We start from the raw sequence: 24,294 nt of genomic DNA on the forward strand, positions 1-24,294 counted from the left end.
TGGCGAACCCCTCCACAAAGCGCCGGTAATAGCTGGTGAAACCCAAAAAGGATCGCAACTCTGACACGGAACGAGGACACTGCCACTTGGCTACTGCGTCGACCTTGGCTGGATTGGTGGAAACACCCTCACAAGAGATTATATGGCCCAAGTAGTTAACCTTCAAAAGGCACACTTTTCTAGCTTAGCCTTGAGCCCCTCTTGCTGCAGCCTTGCCAGCACCATCTCTAGCTGTTGCAGGTGCTGAGAGACTGACGAGGAGAACACAATGATGTCGTCTAAGTACAGCAGTAGCGACTGGCACTGCTGATCCGCGAACATCCTCTGCATTAGGCGCTGGAAGGTACCAGGAGCATTGCACAGCCCGAACGGCATACAATTCCACTCGAACAGGCCAAACGTGTGCAAAAAGCGGTCTTGGGCTTATCCTGCTCAGAATCTGGTACCTGATTGTACCCGCTGACCAGATCGATGGTAGAAAACCAGCATGTGCCAGAAAGGGCATCTAGACTTTCCTCGATGCGAGGTAAAGGGAAGGCGTCCTTCCTCGATTTGCTATTCAGCAAGCGGTAGTCAATGCACAGACAGAGGCTTCCATCCTTCTTACGGACCAGCACAATGGGAGAGGCATAAGGACTGCTACTTTCCCTAATTACCTGGGCCTCCAATAGCTGATTGATATGGGCCCTGACAGCCTCATAATCAGAAGGAGGAATTCGCTTGTACCTCTGCCGGACGGGTATGTCATCAAGCAGAGGTATGTAGTGTGAAATGAGGTTTGTGCAGCCCAAGTCTCCCTCATGAGCGGAGAAAACAGAGCTGTACTTCTGCAAAAGGGACCGTACCTCATGTTGCTCTGACTCAGCGAGAGCAGACAGGTCAATCGCATCCACCATGTCTTGAGCAGGGCTGCTGGTTGTATGGGAGGAAACTGTGACGGGAAAAGAGTGTTCCTCGCTAACACCCGCAGGGAGGCTAACAACAGTAGCTTGGCTTATCACTCCTAAATAGGTCCGTGGTTGGAGAACAGCTTAATTTTGTATTTCTTGACTTTATGTTCTTGGTAAACTCTTTGTATTCTTCTGCTCTCTCTACCTGAGCTGTGGTAATGTACAAATTTCCCCACCGTCGGCTCAATAAAGTCTGATCTTATCTCATCTTATCTAACAAGAAGAGACATCTGAAAGAAATGCAATGGGCTCTCTAACCAGAGAGCAACCATTTGGGAAAAAAGAAGATTAAAAAGATAAGCATTGAAATATAACATACTATAAAATAACAGTCATGTCCACATCCTGAGAAACGGCCGTATACGATCCCATTTGCTGTGATCTTGCAATTTAGGGTTTCTAGCTTTTTTTCTTTAGCGTTTTTCAGCTTTCATGATTTTTTGATTTGAGAAAAAACATTAACATTTTTTTTGTTATCTAAGAAATATTGGTCAGTTTTCACTGTCACTTATCTGGGACTAAAAAAGTGGTGGTTCTGTAGGAAAGAAGAGAGACAGAGGCTCTTGGCTATGATGAAGGCTCAAGGGGTGACAATTCACTCAATCACCACACAATTTTAAGTTTTTGTTAGTTGAACTACTTTGTAAACTATTATACATCATTTCTGGGGTTTTATGGTCTAGTGGTGATTCACTGAAATACATGAGGTGCTTTTTGAATTTTAGCTTGTTTTAAAACAGCTTTTACCCCTCAGTATTTGTGTTTGTGCCAAAGGAAAGAGGTCATTGCCATTTTGTTCTGAATCTCTTTGTTACCCTCCATTTTGTGCAGTGTCTTTGTTTGCTTTGATAGTTTTCTTAAAGCTTTGTGTTTGTGTAAAGGTTGTGTAATGGTTTAAACTTTGAGCAGTGTAATGAATCGCCTTCAGCACTCCACCACTTCCAGACTTTGGGACGCATGGTAGATTTAGTCTTTTCTAGTCAAAATGTTTTAATAAATAATGAATGAGTATGAAATATGTTGGTGCGTAGTCCCCAAAAACTTGCCCAAAGTAACCTCTCACCTCCAGTAAAGTTTATCAGGTCAGCTGGTGTGGTGCTCCAGGTCCTACTCTGTACTATACGGAATGCTTATATTTCTTTTGCTAAGTTAAATATATTATATAGTATGCATTTTCCTTATGAAGTTAATTTGGAAATAATATTACGCTCAATTTATTAGTCTTTCTCAATCACTTTGGTACAGTTCTCTTAATACACTTCTCAAATCAGTAACACATTTCCCCACTCATGTTAGGCTTTCTCATTGTTTTTGGGCATACATAATTTCTACTCATACTTCACTAATAAAAATATTTGTTTCTGAGTTGATGCATTTTCATTTAAATCAACTCATAAAAACAGTTTGTACTGTTGTCAGTCAGAACTCTAGCTCTCTCACTTTACTGAATACTGTGCAGCGTTGCATTAATGTTTTCAATCAAATTACTTCAATTTTTTTCAAATATGTATGGAAGAGGAACGTCACCAACTAAAAGTAAAACTTAGACACCAAATTGTTACCTTACTAACATGTGATTGGCTAATTCGATAATTGCATTGACTAACAGTTGAACTGACATACCTAATAATATGGCTGCTGAGGGTATGTAGCGTAATTTTACTGGAGTATACAGTAGTTGGTGTTGTGTTACCAGGTTTTATATATTTTCTTTGTCTGTTTTCTGATACATACAGGTTTATGAGTGTAACTGCGCTTTTCTTGATTTCAACAGTTTTGATAACTGATTTAAATTGTGGATACTGAATAAAGATAAAACTATTCAAGACAAATATTTACCAGGAACATCTGTACCTCTCAACAAAGAACAACAAGAAAGAGTTTTACAGACAGGAACAAAACAACAGTCAGTGCCCTTTGGAACTAAGAGACTGGTTATTCTAAGGAGAATCATTAACCCTCTCAGGCTCAAATTAAGTTTTTGTTGCTAATGCACAACCAAGTCCTGCAGTGGTACTTCTGAGTAAAAAAAACTCATAAAATATGTGTGTGGGGTAATCAGGTTGTTAGTTTTTAACTGTTGCAAATCGGCAACGCCTGCCTCGAGAGGGTTAAACGCTCTGATTGTGAGTTCTGAGACTTCACAGACCTCACACAATGGCAGTTTAGGTCTCTTGCTGGGAAATTGCCTCAATATCTGCTGGTGAAGACCTCCTTTTTCAACATACATGGGACTCAATGGAGATTTTCTTCACAATCTCCATTTATTCTCCCAAATGTTTCAGGTGGTTTGGCCCGTTGGTAGCTTTGCCTAGAGCAGTGGGATTAGGACTTAGTCAGTGATTATGGAGAGCAAGAAGAGGCCAGAAGAAACTGAAATGGCTAGGCTAAAAAAAGAAGGGTTTTGGAGATGATGTTCCCAAATGTGCTAAGTTAGATGCTAAAGTGACAATGTGGAAAAAATGTTGTATTGTTAGTGTAGGCTATAAGGCTAGACAACATTTGATTAAAAGACAGTTCATATAACCAAGGTTATTAGCCTAGTTTATTTTTGGAAAGCCCAACTGGTACAAGATGGATCACAGACATCCAACCATTTTAAGAGAAAAATAAAAGGAATTTAAAGATTCCGACACTGTTGATACCAATAAGCATGAAGAGGACATGTCTGAGGGAACAGATAGAGAATAGTCTTAACAGAGTTAAGTAATTCAAAGTAAGTTATTTATGTCTAGTGTAAAATATAACATGCAGAGAAGAAATGTACCCAAATCATATTAAGACATGATAGTAGGTAGCCTAATTTATTTTAGCCTTTCAAGACAAATAGCCTATATTGAGCATCGTAAATATGAATAATAGACAATCGTGATATAAATTGTTAAAAAAAACATACAAAATACTTGAAGAGCTATATTATAACTTATAGGCAACATAGGCTAATGCTTAATTAAATGTTTTTTTAGCATCGGACCAGGAGGTTAACCAGTCTGATCCTGCTGGTGAACCCAGTTGGACAAGAGGAGCATGCAGTCTATGATGAGGTTATGACTACAGAGGGGACAGGTAAACAGGATACCAGTTAACTCTTTAAAAACGATGTACATAACAGATGTGACTGATAGATTCAAAATGATATCTATGTATTCAGAGTGGTATAAGCACAGGCATAGGTGTTTTGACTAGATTAAGCAAAATTAATGTATTAAAATTGATATGATCCCAAATAAAATAGATTAACAATATTTAAGCATTGGCTGCTATCTCAGTCCATAAATTCCCAGAGCGTATGTCCTATGTTTTAAAATGATATACATTATAGGTGAAACAGATGCTGAAATGGAAGCTATAGAGCCCAGTGAGACAGTAGCAGCCTTACAGCAGAAGGTCCCAGATACTCAGGCAGCTGGAAGTATAGATGCGGACATGGAATTTGATTACGTTGCTCATCTTGAAGCGCAGGATCTACAAATGTTTTTCAGTTACCATCCACACTCGCACCAACGCTCCGGGCTCTTCAGCAAACAACTTTCAACTTTCAACGACTACGACCTATATGGATGACCACCGCACTGCCCTTACCAACCAAGTTGCGGCTCCTGAAGACCATTGTTATACCAATGGCACTGTATGCAGCGGAGACTTGGAAATCGACTGCAAAGATGAACCGCCGTCTTGACGTCTTCCAACAGCGTTGCCTTCGACGGCTGCTCAAGATCATATATCGGGATCGCGTTACCAACGAGGAAGTATATCGCCATGTGGGAGTAGAGCCGCTCGACGTCCAAGTCACCAAGTGTCGGTTCAGATTCGCAGGTCACATCCTTCGGCTACCGGACCCAAGACCCACCCACGTCGTGGTTCTGTGGAACCCAAGGAATGGAAAGAGATGGCGAGGAAGACCCAAAATAACGTGGAAGAGTACTTTCCTTGAAGATTTAACATTCAGTCAAACTGTCATGGGATGAAGAAGCAACCGCCGCGATGGACCGAGTTTGATGGAGTTCTCTTGTCACCCGATGCGCCGATTGGCGCGGGAGGATCTAAGTCTAAGTAAGCAAGTCAGACACCAAAAGTTTCCAATACACATTGTTTATATCAAAAAATGTATGTTAAAAGGTTTTCTATTACTGTATGTTGGAAAGACCTACATGTAAAATACATTAGTGTTTCATAACATTGACTTTTTAAAAATCTATTTCTCGATTATCATGTAGATTACTCTGGAGAAAATGTGAATGTGAAGTCTTTAGAGACATTGAGCAGTGAAATATAGCCCTGCCAATCATTGAATCCCACAGACTGGCCGTTGTGGCCATTTTCTTGTTGAATTTTTATGAATCGTAATTTGTATTCATTTTTGTTTTTTCTTTAAAACAGTAAGGATACACTTACCTAGTTTTGCTATGTAGATCTGTAATTAATTTTACTTTTGGAAAGGTTTTGGAAAAGTAATTAGTTTGGTAACTTTTGAACCCTCCCATTAATTAAGGGATTAAGAGCACACTATGGGGATGTGGTGGAAATGTTTTGTGTTTTGTTTGCCAAATGTCAGGTGGGACAATAGGAGGATTTTAAAATGATTTCTGACCACTTTTTGAACTTGTGGAATCACATTAAGTTAACTTTGGTTTATTGTAAGAAATTATTGGGTTGATTTTTGGTTTATATTTTACCACGAAATAAACGCCATATATTTTCAAAGAATCAAGTCAGAAGTGCATTCTGAAACAAACCACCTGTTGCCACCCACGGCCTTTTCTTAGACTATTTTTCTGTTTTGGAACTTAAAAGGCCATGACACTGGCTGTTGATTCATCCTTAGACTTAAAGACACAAGCCAGGATGAGGACCCCCAAAAATCCATGTATATGCATTTGCATGGATATACCCCCAAAACACACCGTCCTTTTAGATTAATCATTTTGAGAATAACTTTCTGTACTGAGTTGGCCATGACAAGCTCAAAAGCTGACTGTCTGTCACACAAGTCACTATTACCACTATTATTATAATTGCTTGGAAGGATATAAATAGCAGTGTTAAAGGTTGGAAATGTGTGTTTAAGAAATATATATGGATTAAAATGATAGTTAAGAAGTTAGGAGATAAAAAGAAAATTCATAAGTTATGGGGATTACCGTCTAGCAAAAAATTAAAAAAGTTAAGTAAATGGACACCCCTGTAGTATTTTTTAGTTTTGTTCCTATGTCTTTAATTACTGATTCAGTGGTTGTCTCACTATGCCACTAGGTGACACATAGAGCTCAGGAAGAGCATAAAGCCTCTGCAAGTGCTGCAGAATAAATCCTACAGCCGAAACATGATCTCCTTTTTTAAATATAATACATAGTTGCAGGAATTCTGATTAAACCCCTCACTGACACCCACCAGGTCAGGTGGCAACAGCAGCTTCCTTGTTTGGTTCATAATCACAATCATTAGATTTAGAGATGAGTTACAGAGCCTGTCAACTTTTTACTTCGGCTGCTCATTTTGTAGAAGTCTAACAGGTGACTATATCATATGTAGCTGCAGAGTGTAATGTTGTTAGGAGTCACTTGCAGAAAACAATGTTCCTGTCAAAAGTCATAATATGACTTGCATTATTGCACTTTACATATGAGATCATTTGATTAGGGTGTGCATGTGTGCATGATTTTTGGGGTGAAATATACATTTCAAGCAAAGTCAAGTCAACTTTTTTGTAAGCACATTTAAAAACAACACAGATTGACCAAAGTGCTGTACAGCGAAATGAAATCTTTAGGAAGTGAACGTGACCTCCTTTTCAGAGGCTCCTCTAACATTTAATGGTTGTGAAAGATGTCAAACCTTTCTCCCCTCCCTAAAGTTAAACAGCTGAAAGCACTGTGAACACAGCGGAGAAAAAGGTGTGCACTGAGGATTTTGAACTATGGTGTTAAAGCGTTGTCACTGCTGAGGATTTGTGGACACAGGAGGAGTGTGGACACAGATCCTTGTTCACTTAGCTGCTGTTTACATTTCAAAAGTGTTCATCGGGACAAGCACTTCTAATTGTACTTCATTGTCCTCTCTTGTCTGTAAAGCAAGTGCTGACAAAACAAGTCCAGTAAATGCACTTTTATCTTTAAGTTTGGTTTTGTAATCCGTCTCAATCTATTTATGTTTTATTCTGTTTCTTTATCATATGGGGGAAAAGTCCTGTCAGCCTTGTGCTGAGAGGGCTCTGGTCATCCATGTGTTTTGTTTCAATAGATCTGTTCAGTTTTATTGATATAGCACCACTTGCTATTGCATCCCATGTTTTGGTCCTTTCCTGATTACTTATCTGTTGTTACAGACCAAAGTACAAAACTAATATGTATGAGGTTCTCTGAACTGTGTCTCATTACTCTTCACCAAAACACTCAGTCATCCTGTCTGTCAGTTGGAATAACCAACAGAAGTCACTGAGCTTAAGCCATGGATATACTATATGTTTTTCTCCAGGGCATTTATTCAGTTGTTTTGTGTCTGACAGTCCTTCTATTGATCCACTTCCTTTCCTCTAACATAACCCAAAAAGATGGAAAGGAGCCTCCAGGACCCACACCACTTCCCGTGTTTGGGAACTTCCTGCAGCTGGACCTGAAGAAAATACATGTCACGTTACTGGAGGTGAGGAAGTCATTGGAGGAATTTTCTTTCAACGTATCTGATCATTTTAATGTATTTTAAACAAGGATATATGAACATTTTTTGTTGTTTTTAGCTATCCAAACAATTTGGATCTATTTTCACCATCTATCTGGGGACCAAAAAAGTGGTGGTCCTGGTAGGATACAACACAGTAAAGGAGGCACTTGTTGACTATGCTGAAGTGTTTGGAGAAAGGGATTCGAAACCAATTATCGATGAGCTTTTTCGAGGACAGGGTGAGTAATTAAAACAAGACTTTTGCAAACACATTTGAGTGTGAGTCATAATTAGCAAATATGTATAACCTTTACTGAAATTTGTTTCTGTCAAATCAGGTATTGTATGGGCTAATGGTGACACATGGAAAGAGATGAGGCGCTTTTCAATGACGAACCTGAAGGACTTTGGAATGGGAAAGAAAGAATTTGAGGACAAAATCATTGAGGAGTGTCATTACCTGATGGAAGCTTTTAAACAGTTCAAAGGTAAACAGTGAATGACTGACAGAAATTGCAACTTTTTGATACAAATTAACTTTTTGTAATTTTCTTTGCAGGAGAATTTGATATCAACCAATCACTAAGCAACGCAACTGCCAATGTAATCTGCTCCTTCATCTATGGCAACAGATTTGATTACAATGACCCGGAGTTTACATCTTTGGTGAATCGTACATGCAGAAACAACAAACTTTTGAGTACCCCATCTGTCCAGGTATAATTTAAAGTTCAAAGATTTTTTTGTAAATTCTGACTTTTATAACTAAGGGGCACTGCTTTACTTATGTGTGTAGTGATATGTTTCCAAATATTTGCTATAGTTCTTTTAACTTTTTTTTTTTTTTTTTTTAAATGACCACTTCCTCAACGGTCTCTGCCTTTTCCAAGGCTGAAATTTTAAATGGAGTTTTCCAAATAACTGCCACTGTCAAACAAAGGTTATGAGGACTTGCTTATTATGGCCGAGTAGCTGGTGTGTTGTGGTGTGGACCCAAAAGCAGACGCACAGAAGGTAGAACTACTTCTAACAAAAAGCAAGCCTTTATTGAGGCCGATGCAACACATGAAAACAAATGATAACAAAACAGAACAAGAACTAACAAAACTTAGACTGGGATTAAATACAACGTGAAATCTGAAAATCCTGAAACCATGAACCATGGGATACTGAGAGAGACAGAGAACTTAAATACACAGAAGGGTAACGAGGGAAGTGGGAACACATGAGAAACACAGCTGATGCAAATGAACATGACGCCACAGGAGAAGCAAAAATAAACACACTGAACAATGGAACATGAGACTGTCAAAATAAAACAGGAAACATGGTGAGAGGTAGACTGTGACAACACAAGCTTGAGTTAAGGAGTGAAACATGTCGGGCTTGAGAAACACTGTCAGGGTTCCTGGGTTGGTGACCCAGTGCTTTCAGTTCTGTCACGTTTTGTTTCTGTTGCCACATCAATGTCTTCTCTTCCTGTTTTGTTCCCATGTCAGCTTGTATCATTAGTCAGATTATGTTCAGCCCTGTACTCACCTGTTTCCAATCACTGTCATCATTCCACCTGTGTATTTAAGCTCCTCTGTTTCACCACTTCTGTCGTGTCATTGATGTTCCTGTGATGTTGTTCCTGTCGCGTGTTCAGTTCAGTAAGCCAGCTAGTCTACCAGTCCATTAAGTTCAGCCAGCCATCCTGTCATCTTTTGTCTCCGTTTCCAATAAACCTCCTCATTCTGCACCAAGAGTCCTGCGTGTGGGTCATCTCTTCCTCGCCTCCGCACACGACCCCTGACAAACACACATGGATACCAATGACAATGTAAACAGGAAGGGGAGACAAGACACAAGGACTTGCAGCCACATGCATATTACACCAACACACAGAGGCCTAAGACACAACGGGAACCCAATACATAAGAAACTAAACTGATTGTAAACAAACTCATGATGTAATAAGAATGACCTCAGAACTAACCAGTAAACTTAAATTACACAACCAAAGCACTCATAGAGAATAAAGTAAACTCAAAATTCTGGGTCAAAGACTGAGAACATGACATTGCGATACCCTCTACCCTATTACTATTACACAAAAGTATGGCCTGCCCTATTTCATTTTCACTTGACATTTCTGATTTTAAAAATAAAATCATAACAAACCATAATCCTTTAAACTACTTTCAAACACATTAGTTTTTTTCTAATGAAATGAGCAAACATTTGCTTGCCCTTTTCAATACTAATACAGATGCATTTGGGTTTTTACAGCTTTATAACATGTTCCCGTGGATTGGCAAATGGTTCTCTTACCCAAATGAATTCAAAAAAGCATTTGCAGCCAACAGGGAACAACAGATGAAATTAGTGAGTCATTTGAAAGAAACTCTCAATCCAAAGATGTGCAGAGGCTTTGTGGATGCCTTTCTGATTCACCAAGACAATTTGGAGGTGAGGAACACATAATTTATACAAAGCTGATATTGTTTCTTTTTTTAAAGAGCAATGACAATAATGTGAACATGTTTTCCTAACCTGGTGGTGCTTCTGCCCAACTGGTGAAAAGAAATCTGTTTAACACAGCAATGTGAATCAGTGTCATAGTTAAAAGCATCAGCTGTTGAATAACTTCTGGTTTTATACTCAGAAATCTGGGATTACCACCAGTCATTTCCACAATGAAAACCTCTTGATAACAATAATGAATTTATTTGTTGGTGGCACTGAAACATCATCACGCACAATCACATGGGGACTTTTTCTTATGGCCAAGTATCCAAAGATACAGGGTAAGAACCTGTAAATGTTCAAAGTGCTTACAAAAAACAAAAATTTCTGTTACACTGAAGTCAAATTTATTACATCCTTCGAGCCCTTTCATCTTCCAGAGAAGGTCCGGGAGGAGCTAAGCAGAGTAATGGGAGATCATCAGGTCCAGTTTAAAGACAGGACAGAGCTGCCTTTCACCAATGCTGTCATCCATGAGGCACAGAGGCTAACAGCTATTGCTGCCCTGGGGCTTCCTCACAGAACTTCACAGGACATTACCTTTAGGGGTCACTTCATTAAGAAGGTAAAATATATCAGAAAACAAATGATGTGTTTATTATATATTAAAGCTTCAAAAATAATCAGATTTTTGATTACTAAAACATTGTCACAGATGTGGAAAAAGGGAGTTGAATGATTCTTTCTCTCAGTTTGATTATCAAAATGATCAGGAAGATCAACATTTCATGGAATTTGCAGTAGTCAGCTAGTGTTGCAGCATCAAATAGGAAATATTCTGTGATCAATATTTATAGAATACAACTGTGTGAAAAATGTTTATCAGCTTGATTTTTTTAAGCTAGATTAAATGAATCAAGTATGTTTTCATCAAAAACTCATTTTGTCCCAGATGAAATTTTGTTTTTAAGTCACAGCTAAAAATAATATTTGATTTTTGCGTAATATCCTGTGAATACATATTAAAAAAGGGAGGAAAAAAGTTTGGTTTGTGTATTCAACAGGGGACAGCTGTGTATCCTTTCCTGTTGTCTGTTCTGTCTGATGAGAGTGAATGGGAGAAACCGTACACCTTTTATCCGGAACACTTCCTGGACAAAGATGGAAAGTTTATCCAGCGTGATGCCTTCATGGTTTTTTCTGCAGGTTTGTAATCAACTTCTTGTCACGACCCAGTCTACTATCAGATAAAATGTAGCGTATTTTTTTGTTTTCTATTTCAGGTCGCAGGGTTTGTCCCGGAGCAAGTCTGGCCAGGACGGAAGTCTTCATCTTCTTCACCACCCTTCTGCAGCGCTTCCGAATTACTTTTCCACCTGGAGTTTCAGAGGATGAACTGCTTCTATCACCATCTGATAGTCTCATCCTTAACCCTTCAAATGTTAAACTGTGTGCTGTCCCCTTGTGAGAAACAGCAGACTGATTCAGCTCAATTAGCTTGAATAAAAATGTACACTTAAACACAAGAAAATTAATGGATGAGTGATTGGAAAGACAAACTGATCTGTGAACTAATGATAATCAATAATAATCTTCATCTTTAGGAGCTGGTTAAAGCATAGATAAATGTAGAATGCAGCTGAAATAAAGCAAAATGTAACTAACAAAGTGTGCAGGTCAATAGATAAAAGGTGTGGTTTGCCACTGTTAAAGTATTTCTGGATCAACCAACAACCAATTGTATCTTTAACTTCAATCAAGTTCTCAGGTGGATTTTCTTGTACATTGCATACATGTGTTAATTGAGCATGGTGACTCCATTGTGGTCAGAAAAGTGACATGTTCCAAGCAATGTGAGCTTCACTTGTGCTACTGTTATAAATGTATTTAAATCTTTCTGACATTGTAGAATTTGTAGTTTATGTCAGGTTTGCCATAATTTGTAGTTTATGTCAGGTTTGCCATGAGGCAGAGCAAGACACTTTGAATAACAATGATACATAGTGAGAAATATGAAACAACAATGATCCTAAAAATACTGGCAATTACCGGTGCTACCTTCCCAGCCTCCTCATATACACCTTTGGTATCAATTTCAAAATCCTGTATCACCTTGTTTCCGAGTAATTACATTCACAAGAATTTCAGAAAGCTTGATCTCTGACCTTGACCTTGAAGTCAACGTTACTGAGATTTAAACTCATCTAAGATTTTTAGTAAATGCTGGTTCTTATACAGCACTTACTCTACCTGAACACTTAAAGCACTTCATACAATTTGCCTCATTGCCCCATTTATACATGCATAAGTGCTTTATATCTAGCATTCACACACATTCATAACCTGATGATACAAGAAGAGACCTCTGAGTGAAATACAATGGGCTCCCTAACCAGAGCGCAGACATCTGATTAGGATGTAAATGGAAAAAGAGAAGCACTGAAATACAAGATACTATAAAATAACAGTCATATTCACATCCTGAGAGACAGAAAAATGCTATCACATTTAACGTGATAGTATCTATTATCTACACTATATAGAGTTTAGGAGTGATTGCTGTAGTCTCCAGGCAGCTGTTTCAGGTTTCATGGTTTTTCTGATTTGTTAAAGACATTAATGTATTCATTGTTGTGTAAAACATTCACGCATTATTCCCAGGATTTTGTGGTCTTGTAGTATGGCACCATGGTTAGCACTGTTGCCACACAGCAAGAAGCTCCTGAGTTCAATTCCACCATCAGGCTCTTTCTGTGTGGAAGTTTGCATGTTCTCCCCGAGTGTGCGTGGGTTCTCCCTGGGTACTCCAGCTTCCTCCCACAGTCCAAAGACATGCACTTAGTGGGGATAGGTTAGTTGATCAATCTAAATTGCCCATAGGAGTGAGTGTGAATGGTTGTCTGCCTCTGTGTGTTAGCCCTGCGTCAGACTGGCGACCTGTCCAGGGTGTGCCCTGCATCTCGCCCTATGACAGCTGGGACAGGCTCCAACAGACAGACCCAGACAGACAGTTTTCATGTCTGTCTGGGACTGAAAAGTGATGGTAGAAGAGAGACAGGGGCTCTTTTTGATGATAGGTGATTATTCACTCTTACTTTTTGTCAGTTAAACTACTTTGTAAATCATTCACACATCATTCCCAGGATTTTATGGTCTGTTAGTGAGCCACTGAAGTACATGATGTACTTTTTGAACTTTGGCTTGTTGTAAAATCGTTCTTTTTCTCACTGTTTGCATTTAGGCCAAAGGAAACTCAGTAAAAGGTCATTGCTATTTTGTTCTGAGTCAAAGGCAATTCTAAAGGGTTTTTTCCCCCTTCCTAGATCATAAAAGTGTTTCTATAATAACACAAGCACTTATAAATTTCTATTGAAATTGTTGAGTTCTTAACAAACCGACAGAAGTTTCTATGGCACACCTCCTCACCACATACAGGAAACATCACACAGTTTGTGAGGTGAATGGCTGAGTGTAATCCCTACACTTGGAGTGAGATCTAATTCATCCTGTGAAACACAAGGTGCAGGAGTGAAACGAAAATGCTGCAAGAGGATGGCAAAGAAGAGTGAGAGCTCTATCATGCCCAGACTCTATCCAAGGCAAATCCTGTGACCTGCAAGACAGAATTCATGAAAAATCTCTGGCTCTCCTGTGAGCAGATGTAACCCACTGCTGTCAGACTCTACAACAAAGACTTTAACTGATCAAACACACACATCCACACATGTGCAATAACACTAAGTGCAATAATCTTTTTTGGCATCGTTGTATTTTTACTCAGTTGTATATAGCATTTGTATTCTATTTTTATCCTATTGTATATTTTATTCTATTTTATTCTACTGTATATAGTATTCTATTTTTATTCTATTCTGTACAGTTGTGTACGATATTTATTCTTATTGTATTCTAATTTTTGCTTCATAACTTTTGCACTGTCCACTTCCTGCTGTGACAAAACAAATTTCCCACGTGTAGGACTAATAAAGGTTATCTTATCTTATCTTATAAATAGTGATGACATTACATACAGTCCCTGTGGCAGAATATGTTTGCACATGGGGCCTCAGTCCCTGGGACTCATATGCTATCACAATAGTCAATTCTTGGTGTGAGAACTGCTAAGAAGACACAGGTTTTCCTCTATGACCACAAGTCCAGGAAATGAAAAGTTGGTTGCTTTTCTTAAAGCACTTAGTATTGTCTAGGTAAATGTATAGACAGGAAAAAGTGAATTAAGCCACCTCTGGGGCAGCTATAGGTGGACTCCTGGAAGAGGAGATTAAATAGATGAGCAGCATTTTTTTTCTGTAGACAGCCAGCAGAAGAGGGTGGAAAAATACAGTAGAAAGGTTCTGTATGAATTCCACTTACATATAAAACAGCATACTGCTCAAATATAATCAAGCAATGAATGTATTTGAGTCAAATGATAATGACTAAAAACAGAAATAGTGACACAATCCAATCTCTGGCTGGTTGTAAGGCCCTAGTAGTCTCCCAGATGTCATCTCCTTCTTTAGAGAAGCTTCACCGGCTTGAATGATGCCAGTTAAGGCATTACTTATCCTGCTTCTCTCTAAATGTGATTTATGAGAAATCTATTAGTACTACTAATTACTAGCTTCTCCTACTTTTATATCTACCTATCTCTCTATCTCTCTCTCCCTCTCTATACAGCTAAGCTGTTACAGTTTAGAACATAGATTTCTTTTTAAATCTCAGGTGTATTTTCCTGTGTATTTGTACACCTGTGCGGTCACCCCAATGATTGCAAGGAAGTAACTAAACCCAAGCAACTTAGGTTTCACTCTTTTTCAGTCAACAGACATCACATTTCAAATGGCATTTGGTACATCAAATTATATCTTACTGTTTTAACAGAATTTCTAACACTAGAATAACGACAGATACTTTCTTCAAATTATAGATACTGCATAAAAATATGTCATGAATATTTATAAAAGATCTCATATCTCAAAGTTGAATATTGTTTTGAATTGAATTGTTTTTGAAATGAATATTCTTTAAATAAAAACGATAACCATGGACAGGTACACTATGACAAAGAAAAGAAAATTTTGTCTCTTGTCTTGTTGTTAGTTCCCTGATGGAAGATGAGCATATCCGCATTGAAACACTTTCAAAATAAATCACTTCATTCCTCTCATATGCAGTGTTGGGCAAGTTACTTTGAAAAAGTAATTCAATTATAGTTACTAGTTACTTCTTCAAAAAAGTAACTGAGTTAGTAACTGAGTTACAATATTCTAAAAGTAATTAATTACTTGAAAAGTAACTATTGCGTTACTTTAAAAAAAACAAAACAAACAAAAAAAATGTTTAACCCTCTGGGGTCCAGGGTATAATTGGCCATTTTTTACTACTTTTGATTTTCCGTCCACATTTCACCTTTAAAACTATTTACTTTGCCTTGTTTGGTATCATCCTTTTCAGCACAACCTCACGTGTCTGAATTTACAGTTATGTTTTCATGTTGACATACTGTATTAACACAATTGATCTAAAATCAGACAAAAACCATAAAATCAGAGTAGAAAAAGTTATATTTTTTACTGTAACAACCACAAACATCTTTAATGAATCATATTTCATACCTTTAAATGCAAATATTAATTGTCAATTTTAAAATCATATGCACAAGTTTTGCAAACAAAGTTATTTGCATCCATTTACCTTTTACCCTTTTTTAAAATAACCATTTCAAACTATTTACAGAACAATCAGCTGTTCTTCAATAAGATGCCACACAAATGATTTGTGCCACTCCAAAAACATAATTTCTGTCCACTATAAAGGAGAACATCACAGCCTGATACCTGCAGGTCTGACAGCAGCAGGTGTATCACTCCTGTTTCTACCTGGAGACAGCAGTCGCCTCATTGTTCTGACACACAACACAAAACACAACACTACACACTAACTGCACAAGACAACACATTAACTACACACTCCAAACACGCTAAACGTCACAAATCTCTCACATCTCAAAACTTGCTCTCTCTCTTTTTCTGCTCTCTCTCTCTCTCTCTCTCCGTCACTCCTAAAACGTCCTTTGTGGGGTTTTTTTGCTCATAAGCAGAGAGTGCTTGCTAGCGCTAACGTGGCGAAACTATTGAGGAAAAAACGCCGCGTATATCTTGTTTATCATGACTCTGGTTTTACGTGGCCTATCAACACAATTTATAAACTGGTATATATCACCTTGTTGCTTTGTCTTTAAGTGGTCGTGTGATTGACTTACCACGACTACTTTATTCTTCCTCAGTCAAACAGCAGCACTCATGTGAGTGCTCCAGGTGTTGTGCTAGACAGTGATCGTGATTACCGTCCGCGGGAGCGCGCAGCTGCTTAAAGCTGTGGCGTCCAGATTACTTACGTAGTCAGCTACTGCAACTGATATAAGATGCGGTAAGCTGAACACAGCTTCAACCGTCTGTTTGTTGAAAAATAGTAACGGACAGTAGCGGTTTTTGATACGGGCGACACGGGCGGTTGCCCGGGGCGGCATCGTGGTGGGGGGCGGCATCACGGGCATCGGTAAAAAAAAATGCTCGTACTCATGCTGCCCCGACATCATGCCAGCGCATATTGGGAATGGCATAGGCACCGATCGGTTTTCTATCGCCAATTTGCTGGGAGTAAGGGCGCCCTCCGTTTGCGAGGTGCGCCTGCTGCTTGCGGCACAGGGAGGAGAGGGCGGGGCGGCGGGGGATTCTCTGGGTGGCTGGAGCAGCATCTAATAACCAACTCGCAAAATAAAATAAAAACATACAACAAACACGAAAACACCAGACATTATGATACAGACTTATAATTTGCACCGATGTTTTTTCGAAATTCTATACGCGAAAAGTGAGCGCGAGAGCCCTCGGTGCGCCTGCTCGCTGCTGAAGTCAAAGTAAACTTTATTGTCATCTCCGCTACATACAGTCCAGTATATAGAGAGATGAGATGACGAGGCTCCAGTTACAGCAGTGCAAGTAAAACAATAAATATAAGAAGAGTAAGAAAATAAATATATACTTTAGGACCAGGGGTAAAGGGATCAATAACAATTTAAAATGTATATTTTATATTTTGTTGATTTAAAGTCTCACACACAACCCGTTTTTTCAGTTTAAAAAAAAGAGAAAAGAAGAGGAGTTTAGCGACTTCCACAGTCGCTAGAGGCTGGGGATGGAGCCTGCCTATTTGCCTGACGCGCTGTCAACTTCACGCAATAATGCGAGAGGTGGAATTGCTTGCTTGTTTATTAAAGTGCTTGAAAAGTTTACAGAGCAATGTGATCGGCTCGCGATTCAAACTCTTAAAACATCACAGGCTCTAATGCAACAAGGGGAAACTCGTTGTGCTGCGGTCAACAAAAACTACGGCTACCCAGCCCTCCTCTCTGTCAAAATCAAACCAGTGAAAGACAGACTGACAACGCCCTCTTAATGTCACCGCTAGCACCCACGTGACTCCCGTTACACATCACCATAGCAACCAAACAAATGAAAACCCAGTGATCATTAAAATTCAATACATTTAATTATGGCTCCTACAAGGAGGAACGAGCAAAAGATACAGGTAAGCAGATGTGTCATTGGATAATGGCAGGTCATGTATCCTAATACATTAAGAATCAGAATACTTTCTTAATCCCTAAGGAAATTATGTGGGTTACAGTTCCTCCAAGAAGAAATGGTAAAAATAGTAACAGACTAAACTCCAAACAATATATACAATAATATAATATTAATTAGTCAGTGTCAATTGTTAATTTGTCCTGTTCTCATTGTATGACGAATTATGATGTCTGTTTGGTAGCCGTTTGCATACTATGCATACTCTCTCTCTCTTCATATATAGGGTCATATATGTGTGTGTGTGTGTGGGGGGGGGGGGGGGGGGGGGGCGCCAGAGGGCGTGTTCGCCCGGGGCGCCAAACAGGCTAGGACCGCCACTGGTAACGGACCACGTTTCCTTGTTAGTAACTGTAACGGCGTTGTAACGATAGGAATAGTAATTAGTTAGATTACTCGTTACTGAAAAAAGTAACGCCGCTAGTAACGCCGTTACTTGTAACGCCGTTATTCCCATCACTGCTCATATGTCTCTATACTAGTATATGATGCATTTGTGTGATGCTAAACTACATAAAACAGGACCATTTGGACCTCTCACCAAAGAACAAGGTGGAGATTTACAGGTAAGAAAAAAAGGCAGTCTTGATCTTCAAAATCAGTTTATTTCATTTCACACTTCATGTGAGCTTCTCTGAAATAACAAAGAATAGAAAAAACAGGAAGCACTAAAGGCTGAATTCCTTGACAGGCAACAGGGTAGGACAACTTTGTAAAAAAATGCCACTTCATCACACGCAGGAAATAGCACCAAGTTTGTGAGGTGAAGGAATGAGTGTAGTAGTTGGAGTTCATCCTCTGAAATGCTAGGTGCAGGAGAGAAACGGCAGTGCTGTTTACACAAGTAAATACAAAGTGCATTTTCTAAAGTTTCTTTGTTTTATTATTAAGGGGAAAAAAATCCAAGCCTGTGCGAAAAAGTGAATGTTCAGCTTATTTACATCGTTTCTTATTAGCTAGGCCCTGGGACGTAAAATGCCGGTTAACTGGTTAGATTTATTTTCAAATTCCACTCATGTTCTAGATGTTGGATCCGCAGAATGGTCATTTTCAGTCTTCTCTGTCTGTCAGTGTGTCATGCAGTTTGACAAGATTAACAACCTTGGCAAAAAGGGTGCCCATCTCCAGCTCGTGCAAAAGCATACACGTATCAATGAAGCCCAAATGGTTACAATGAAGAGAAGAGAGAGCAATTGGGCTGTTAAAGTTTGAGGTGTGTTGTTTCAGCATTTTCATTTTATTGTAGAGAAAAACATTGCACCTCCATGTTGAAAAAAGATTTAAAAAATGTTTCAGTCACATAAAAACACACTGTTCCTTAGAGAGAGTAGGACAACATTGTAAAGACTGCCTCTTCCTTATGTATGAATATGTATGAATATGATAATATTATTTTCTTATCATGGCCTTAGCTAAATTCATTCAAAATATGCGATACTTTTCTGTATCAAAGCACTTCATCATTACCAACAAGTCAGCTCCTTAACTGTCTTGAACCCTGCCAGGACTTTTTTCAGTCCCAGGTAGTTTGTAAAGGCCGATCCATATGCCTATGATAACTATGATAACTAAAAACGGAACCATATGCTCATATTTTCATAAAAATCGGAGGACTAAAATGTTGTAGAAATGAAATAAAGGGCTGATAAAAAAAAAAACCCAACCAAACAAGAAACTACCCAAAAGAACTCATTTTTATAAAAGGATTGAGAAGATAGGACAACTTTGTTTAGACTGCCTCCTTCTTACATACAGGGAACAGCACATAGTTTGTGAGGTGAAGGGCTGAGAGTAATGCCCACAACTGCAGTCAGATCTAACTCTTCTTCTGAAACTCCAGGTGCAGGAGTGAAACGAAAATGTTGAAGGAGGGTGGTGAAAAAGAGGAAGAGCTCCATCCTGGCCAGACTCTCTCCGAGGCAAATCCTGCGACCTGCAAGAGAGAATTCATGAAAAATTTCTGGCTCTCTTGTGAGTCAAAGTAAACTAAACAGTGATGGCTGAGCTCACAAACCTGCAGAAAATGGAATGAAGGCATCTCGCTTGACAAACTTTTTCTCTTTGTCCAGGAAGTGAGCAGGATAAAAGCTGTGCGGTCTTTCCCACTCGCTGGGATCATGCAGGGCAGATGTCAAGAGAGGAAACACTGTGGTTCCCTGCAAAAATTACAATACACAAACTGAAAATGCTTTTTATATGATACATTTTAATAGCTTACAGAAGTTACTTATGTTACTAATGTCTTAACAAACTTTTTCTAGCAAACGTAATGAGGGGGGTTATGGTCAATGGCTGTCTGATCAGTATGAATATATACTTGATATTAACAGTATGTTACAAGCCATTTTCAGAATTTCTTTAAAGGGTAAATTCAATAGTTTTATGTTAAATACCTTTTTAACAGTGAAGAAATATTAAATATACATGCTACTTAAGTAAAGATAGACATGGCAACCCCTTTTACAGTACAATCAAAAACACTGTAGAATACAAATCCAGTTACTAGTTTAACAACAGTATATATATATTTTTTTACTTTTTTATGGGTGATATTTCATTACATAATAAATGAAACAATAAAATAGAGTAAAATACAACATTTTTCACATAAAATTAGATAATAAAACCAGGCAATTAGCTTACCATGTTATTAGGTCAATTCATTGTTTTTGCACATAAATACTATTTATTTATAACACAAAGATTGTAAAAATACATAAAGGTTTTATGTAAACGTAAAGCTAAAACATTTATTTTGATTTACTCTACCATAAAATTCGATACATTTTCCATTGTGTAATTACTAAATAATTCTATATTTTTATGGTAGTAAAAGGACATTTATTTATAAAAGGTTATTTAACTTTAATTTAAATTTGTTTTTCGGTCGCCCCAGAAAATAACAGTTTATTACTCAAGGTGGAGTATTTGAATCAACTGGGATATCCAGACAAGAGGGAAATACAAATCCAGATTAGCGGCAACACAGACTAATTGATCAGCATTTTTTTCCTTTGCATATAGGCCTTGATCAACAGCATATTGGTGAAAATACTTGCATTCTTCTATAACAGTTTTGTAATTCTTCTTTTTTTTTTTAAATTATTCATCTGCTGCCTTTAGCGCCCTCTTCTCTCACACTGTCCTCCTGCATGTCTTCCTGCACTGCTATCTTCATGTTTCCTCCTGCCTGCTCTCTTTTCACCATTGTCCAACATGCTTAATATCCCTCCTCAAACAAATGTATAAATAATCTCAATCTTGGCTCTTTTAATTTGTCTCTAAACTGCTCAGCCTGAGCCTTCCCTCTGATGTAATCCTTTATGATATTGCCTTTTGTCATACCTGATGCACGGTCAAATTAATCAGCATTTATTTACTTTAAATATAGCGTTTGATGGACTGCATGTCGTTCTTGCACTCTTTTCTAATATTATTGTGAACAGCATGCACCTTCCTCTTTTTTTTTCTTTCAGCTATTCCCTTTAGTGCCCTCTTCTGTCACATTAACCTTCTGCATGTCCTCCTTCACTATTTAAATAAATCTTCTCTGTGGTCTTCATCTTTTCCTCCTGCCTGGCTGCTCTGTCTTCACCATTGTCCAAAATCCTTAATTCCCCCACTCTGCATATGTCCAAACAATCTCAGCTTTGCCTGCATATGTCCAAACAATCTCAACTTTGCCTGCATATGTCCAAACAATCTCAACTTTGCCTGCATATGTCCAAACAATCTCAACTTTGCCTCTCTTACTTTGTCTCCAGAGTGTTCAAACTAGAATCCATCATATGCATTTTGCTTTGTTCTGCTCTTTATAATTATTAATTGGTTCTGCACTCACTTTAGCTTCTTTTTTACATTCTGTTTTAATAGGAGGATTGTTGGCGTGCCACTTTAGCTCAGTGGGTGAGCAGGCGGCTACACGGCTGGAGAAGGAAGGCTCAGGTGTGAGTCTGACCTGCAGCCCTTTGCTGTGTCTTTCCCCTCTTTCTTCCCAGTTTCCTGTCTATGTTAACTGCTACACAATCCAATAAAGGCAAAATTGCCAAAAAAAAATATCTAAAAGAAAAAGAGCATTGTGAATCTGTCCAATATTGTCACGAAAAACAGAACAGCACACTAAAAGGCACATAATCTATTCTCCAGTTTCACATTTCACAAAATTTTGCAAGGTGCTTTTATTGTTTTTTAGTTGTTTTTTCCGATAACTTGTGTAATTCTTGCCTGTTTGATTTTAAAGCTCTCTTTTGCTGGCAGCAGTTTTCCTGCCAACCTGCTTGAAAGCTTCAGTTTCCTGCTGACAGGTAAATCAGTTGAAGCAATGCCTACCTAACTTACTTTGTCTGCATTTAGGCTGACCTGCCTGTCGTCATGCCCCCAACTTGAAAGGACATTATCCATATTGCATTTATTTTTTCCATCAAGATATTTGTTTGGTATATCTTTCGTTTTCCATAGTAAGTGTGTTAGTGTTACCTTCTCAATAAAGTGACCCTGGAAAGTGATGTCTTGGGTGGTTTTGTGAGGGAGTGCAGTGGGGACGATGCTGCTCAGTCTCTGTGTCTCATGGATGACAGCATCAGTGAAGGGAAGGTTTTTCCTATCGGCAACCTGTACCTGTCGGTCTCCTATGACCCTCTTCAGCTCCTCCTGGACCTCATCTGAAGCATAAAAGAGAGCAGTGGACACATCCCCATTACCTGACTAAAACACTTCACTTATACTAAATAAATACATAAAAGCTTTGTGGTTCATTTGATCTTGTCTTTTCTATTACTTAGGCTTCTCACTCTGTATCTTTGGATATTTGGCCATAAGCAGAAGTCCCCATCTCAGTGTAGTTGATGTTGTCTCAGTGCCGGCAGCAAACAGATTCATGACTGTTATCATAAGGTTATCATCATGGAAGTGACTTTTGGTAATCCCAGATTTCTGCACATAGACATTTAACAGAAAAGTCACTCAAATCATTCTAATCCTAAAGTTTTATGGGAGCTCATCAGCAGAAAAGATGCAAATCAACAGAGGTTTCAGATACATTTCAAAGTTCTATGAACACACAGCTACAGTTTTTTCTTAACTAGTTGGGCAGGAACATGCACAGTTTCACCCTGAGCTTCAGTTAAACATCCCAGAACACCAACTTGAAAGATGATAGAAAGTCCAACCTCCAGATTTTGTTTGCGGACCAGAAAAGCATCCACAAAGCCTCTGCACATCTGGGAATTCAGACTCTCTTTTAAGCGACTGAAGATGGCTCGGTTTTGTTTCTTATTAGCAGAATATATTTTGTGCATTTCATTTCTGTCCGCAGTCCACTTGACGAGCGATGGAAACATGTCAAAGATCTGTCAAAGTTGACAAAGTAATGCTTTATGCACAACAAAATAAATAATACTGTCAGTGAATATACTTCAAAAAGTAGGAATTAATACCTGCATTGAGGGACTTCCACCAAGTCTAACAATTCTGGATGTTCGCTTTACCAGAAGTATAAACTCTGGATCATTATATTCAAATCTGCTGCCATAGACGATGGAGCAGATAATATTAGAGACTGCACAGTTAACTGGTTGGGTTGTATCAAAAGCTTCTCCTGTTACAACAGAAATAAAGGAGCACGTAAACTTTAGAAAAAATGTCAGTTTATTTACTATTTACTAAACTCAACACAATGTGATGAGTTTTACCTTTGAATTTCTTAAAAACTTCAATGAGGTATTGACATTCTTCAATTATTTTGTCCTCACATGCTCTCTTTCCCATCCCAAAGTCTCTCAGGTTAGTCAGTGCAAAGCGCCTCATTTCTTTCCATGAATCGCCGTTGGACCACGCAACTCCTGAAATTAAATTTTTACAAAATAGTTTACCTAAGAATAGATTAAGCTTAAAGGGTAACTGTGTGAAAAAAATACATTTATGGTAGCATAATATTAGGGTTGCCAACTGGTTTGTCCTTTAGTCTACCTTAAATGTCACATATATTGACCATTACTTGTAATGTCACATACACTGCATATTTACATTATGTCCAGAGGGTTGTGCATTGTGTTTCTGACATAACAGAGTGTCTCTTATTTCATAGTTAAAAAAATAGCAACCCTACATAATAGTCATTTTCCATACCATGTGATTGAGTGAGTTCACGCATGATCTCCAGTGGATTTCTGTCACCAAACACTTCATCATAGTCGACAAGTGCCTCCTTCACTGTCTTGTATCCTGCCAGGACCACCACTTTTTTGGGTCCCAGATAGACAGTAAAGACTGATCCATATTTCTTAGATAACTAGGAACAGAAAAACAAAGGCAAATGTGTTACCTGGTGAGCTGAATCTACAAAACACCCTGAAAGAAAAATAATACAAAAACTACCTCACCTCCAGTAATGTGTTGTAGGGTTTTTTCAGATCCAGCTGCAGCAGGTTCCCAAGCAAGGGGAGTGGTCTGGGTCCTGGAGGCTCCTTACCATGTTTTTTGGTACTGAAACTGGAAGGGGAGATTAAATACATGAACAGGACGACTGTGAAAGCCCCCAACAAGAATGTGTAACTGAAGCAATGGAGAAAAACATCTAATATCCCCAT

General features: G+C 38.5%; 2 protein-coding genes across 2 annotated transcripts; one reads left to right on the forward strand and one right to left on the reverse strand.

Annotated features, from left to right (window-relative positions):
- The first annotated feature begins 1,967 nt into the window (after positions 1 to 1,967).
- LOC134642725 (cytochrome P450 2K3-like) lies at positions 1,968 to 11,526 on the forward strand. The gene is made up of 11 exons (XM_065471973.1): positions 1,968 to 2,032; positions 2,370 to 2,410; positions 7,456 to 7,592; positions 7,687 to 7,849; positions 7,949 to 8,098; positions 8,170 to 8,327; positions 9,882 to 10,061; positions 10,258 to 10,399; positions 10,499 to 10,683; positions 11,162 to 11,264; positions 11,342 to 11,526. Exons 1-11 carry the CDS (start codon positions 1,968 to 1,970, stop codon positions 11,524 to 11,526), a joined length of 1,509 nt encoding a protein of 502 aa, XP_065328045.1.
- A 7,926-nt stretch (positions 11,527 to 19,452) lies between these two features.
- LOC134643387 (cytochrome P450 2K1-like) lies at positions 19,453 to 24,294 on the reverse strand. The gene is made up of 9 exons (XM_063495727.1): positions 24,088 to 24,294; positions 23,834 to 23,996; positions 23,398 to 23,547; positions 23,143 to 23,303; positions 22,876 to 23,055; positions 22,498 to 22,639; positions 22,184 to 22,368; positions 19,722 to 19,863; positions 19,453 to 19,640 (listed from the first exon to the last, which is right to left on the reverse strand). Exons 1-9 carry the CDS (start codon positions 24,292 to 24,294, stop codon positions 19,453 to 19,455), a joined length of 1,518 nt encoding a protein of 505 aa, XP_063351797.1.

Source organism: Pelmatolapia mariae, linkage group LG15 (assembly GCF_036321145.2).
Source record: "Pelmatolapia mariae isolate MD_Pm_ZW linkage group LG15, Pm_UMD_F_2, whole genome shotgun sequence".
Lineage (NCBI taxonomy): Eukaryota > Metazoa > Chordata > Actinopteri > Cichliformes > Cichlidae > Pelmatolapia > Pelmatolapia mariae.

Coding starts and splice junctions, on each gene's coding strand:
- LOC134642725 (XM_065471973.1), top strand. CDS start 1,968: ATGTTGGTGCGTAGTCCCCAAAAACTTGCCCAAAGTAACCTCTCACCT. Junction 2,411..7,455: donor TTTACTGAATACTGTGCAGC/GTTGCATTAATG, acceptor TGTGTCTGACAG/TCCTTCTATTGATCCACTTC. Junction 7,850..7,948: donor TGAGCTTTTTCGAGGACAGG/GTGAGTAATTAA, acceptor CTGTCAAATCAG/GTATTGTATGGGCTAATGGT.
- LOC134643387 (XM_063495727.1), bottom strand. CDS start 24,294: ATGGGGATATTAGATGTTTTTCTCCATTGCTTCAGTTACACATTCTTG. Junction 23,548..23,833: donor TGAACTCACTCAATCACATG/GTATGGAAAATG, acceptor ATTTAATTTCAG/GAGTTGCGTGGTCCAACGGC. Junction 19,641..19,721: donor CTTCATTCCATTTTCTGCAG/GTTTGTGAGCTC, acceptor TCTCTCTTGCAG/GTCGCAGGATTTGCCTCGGA.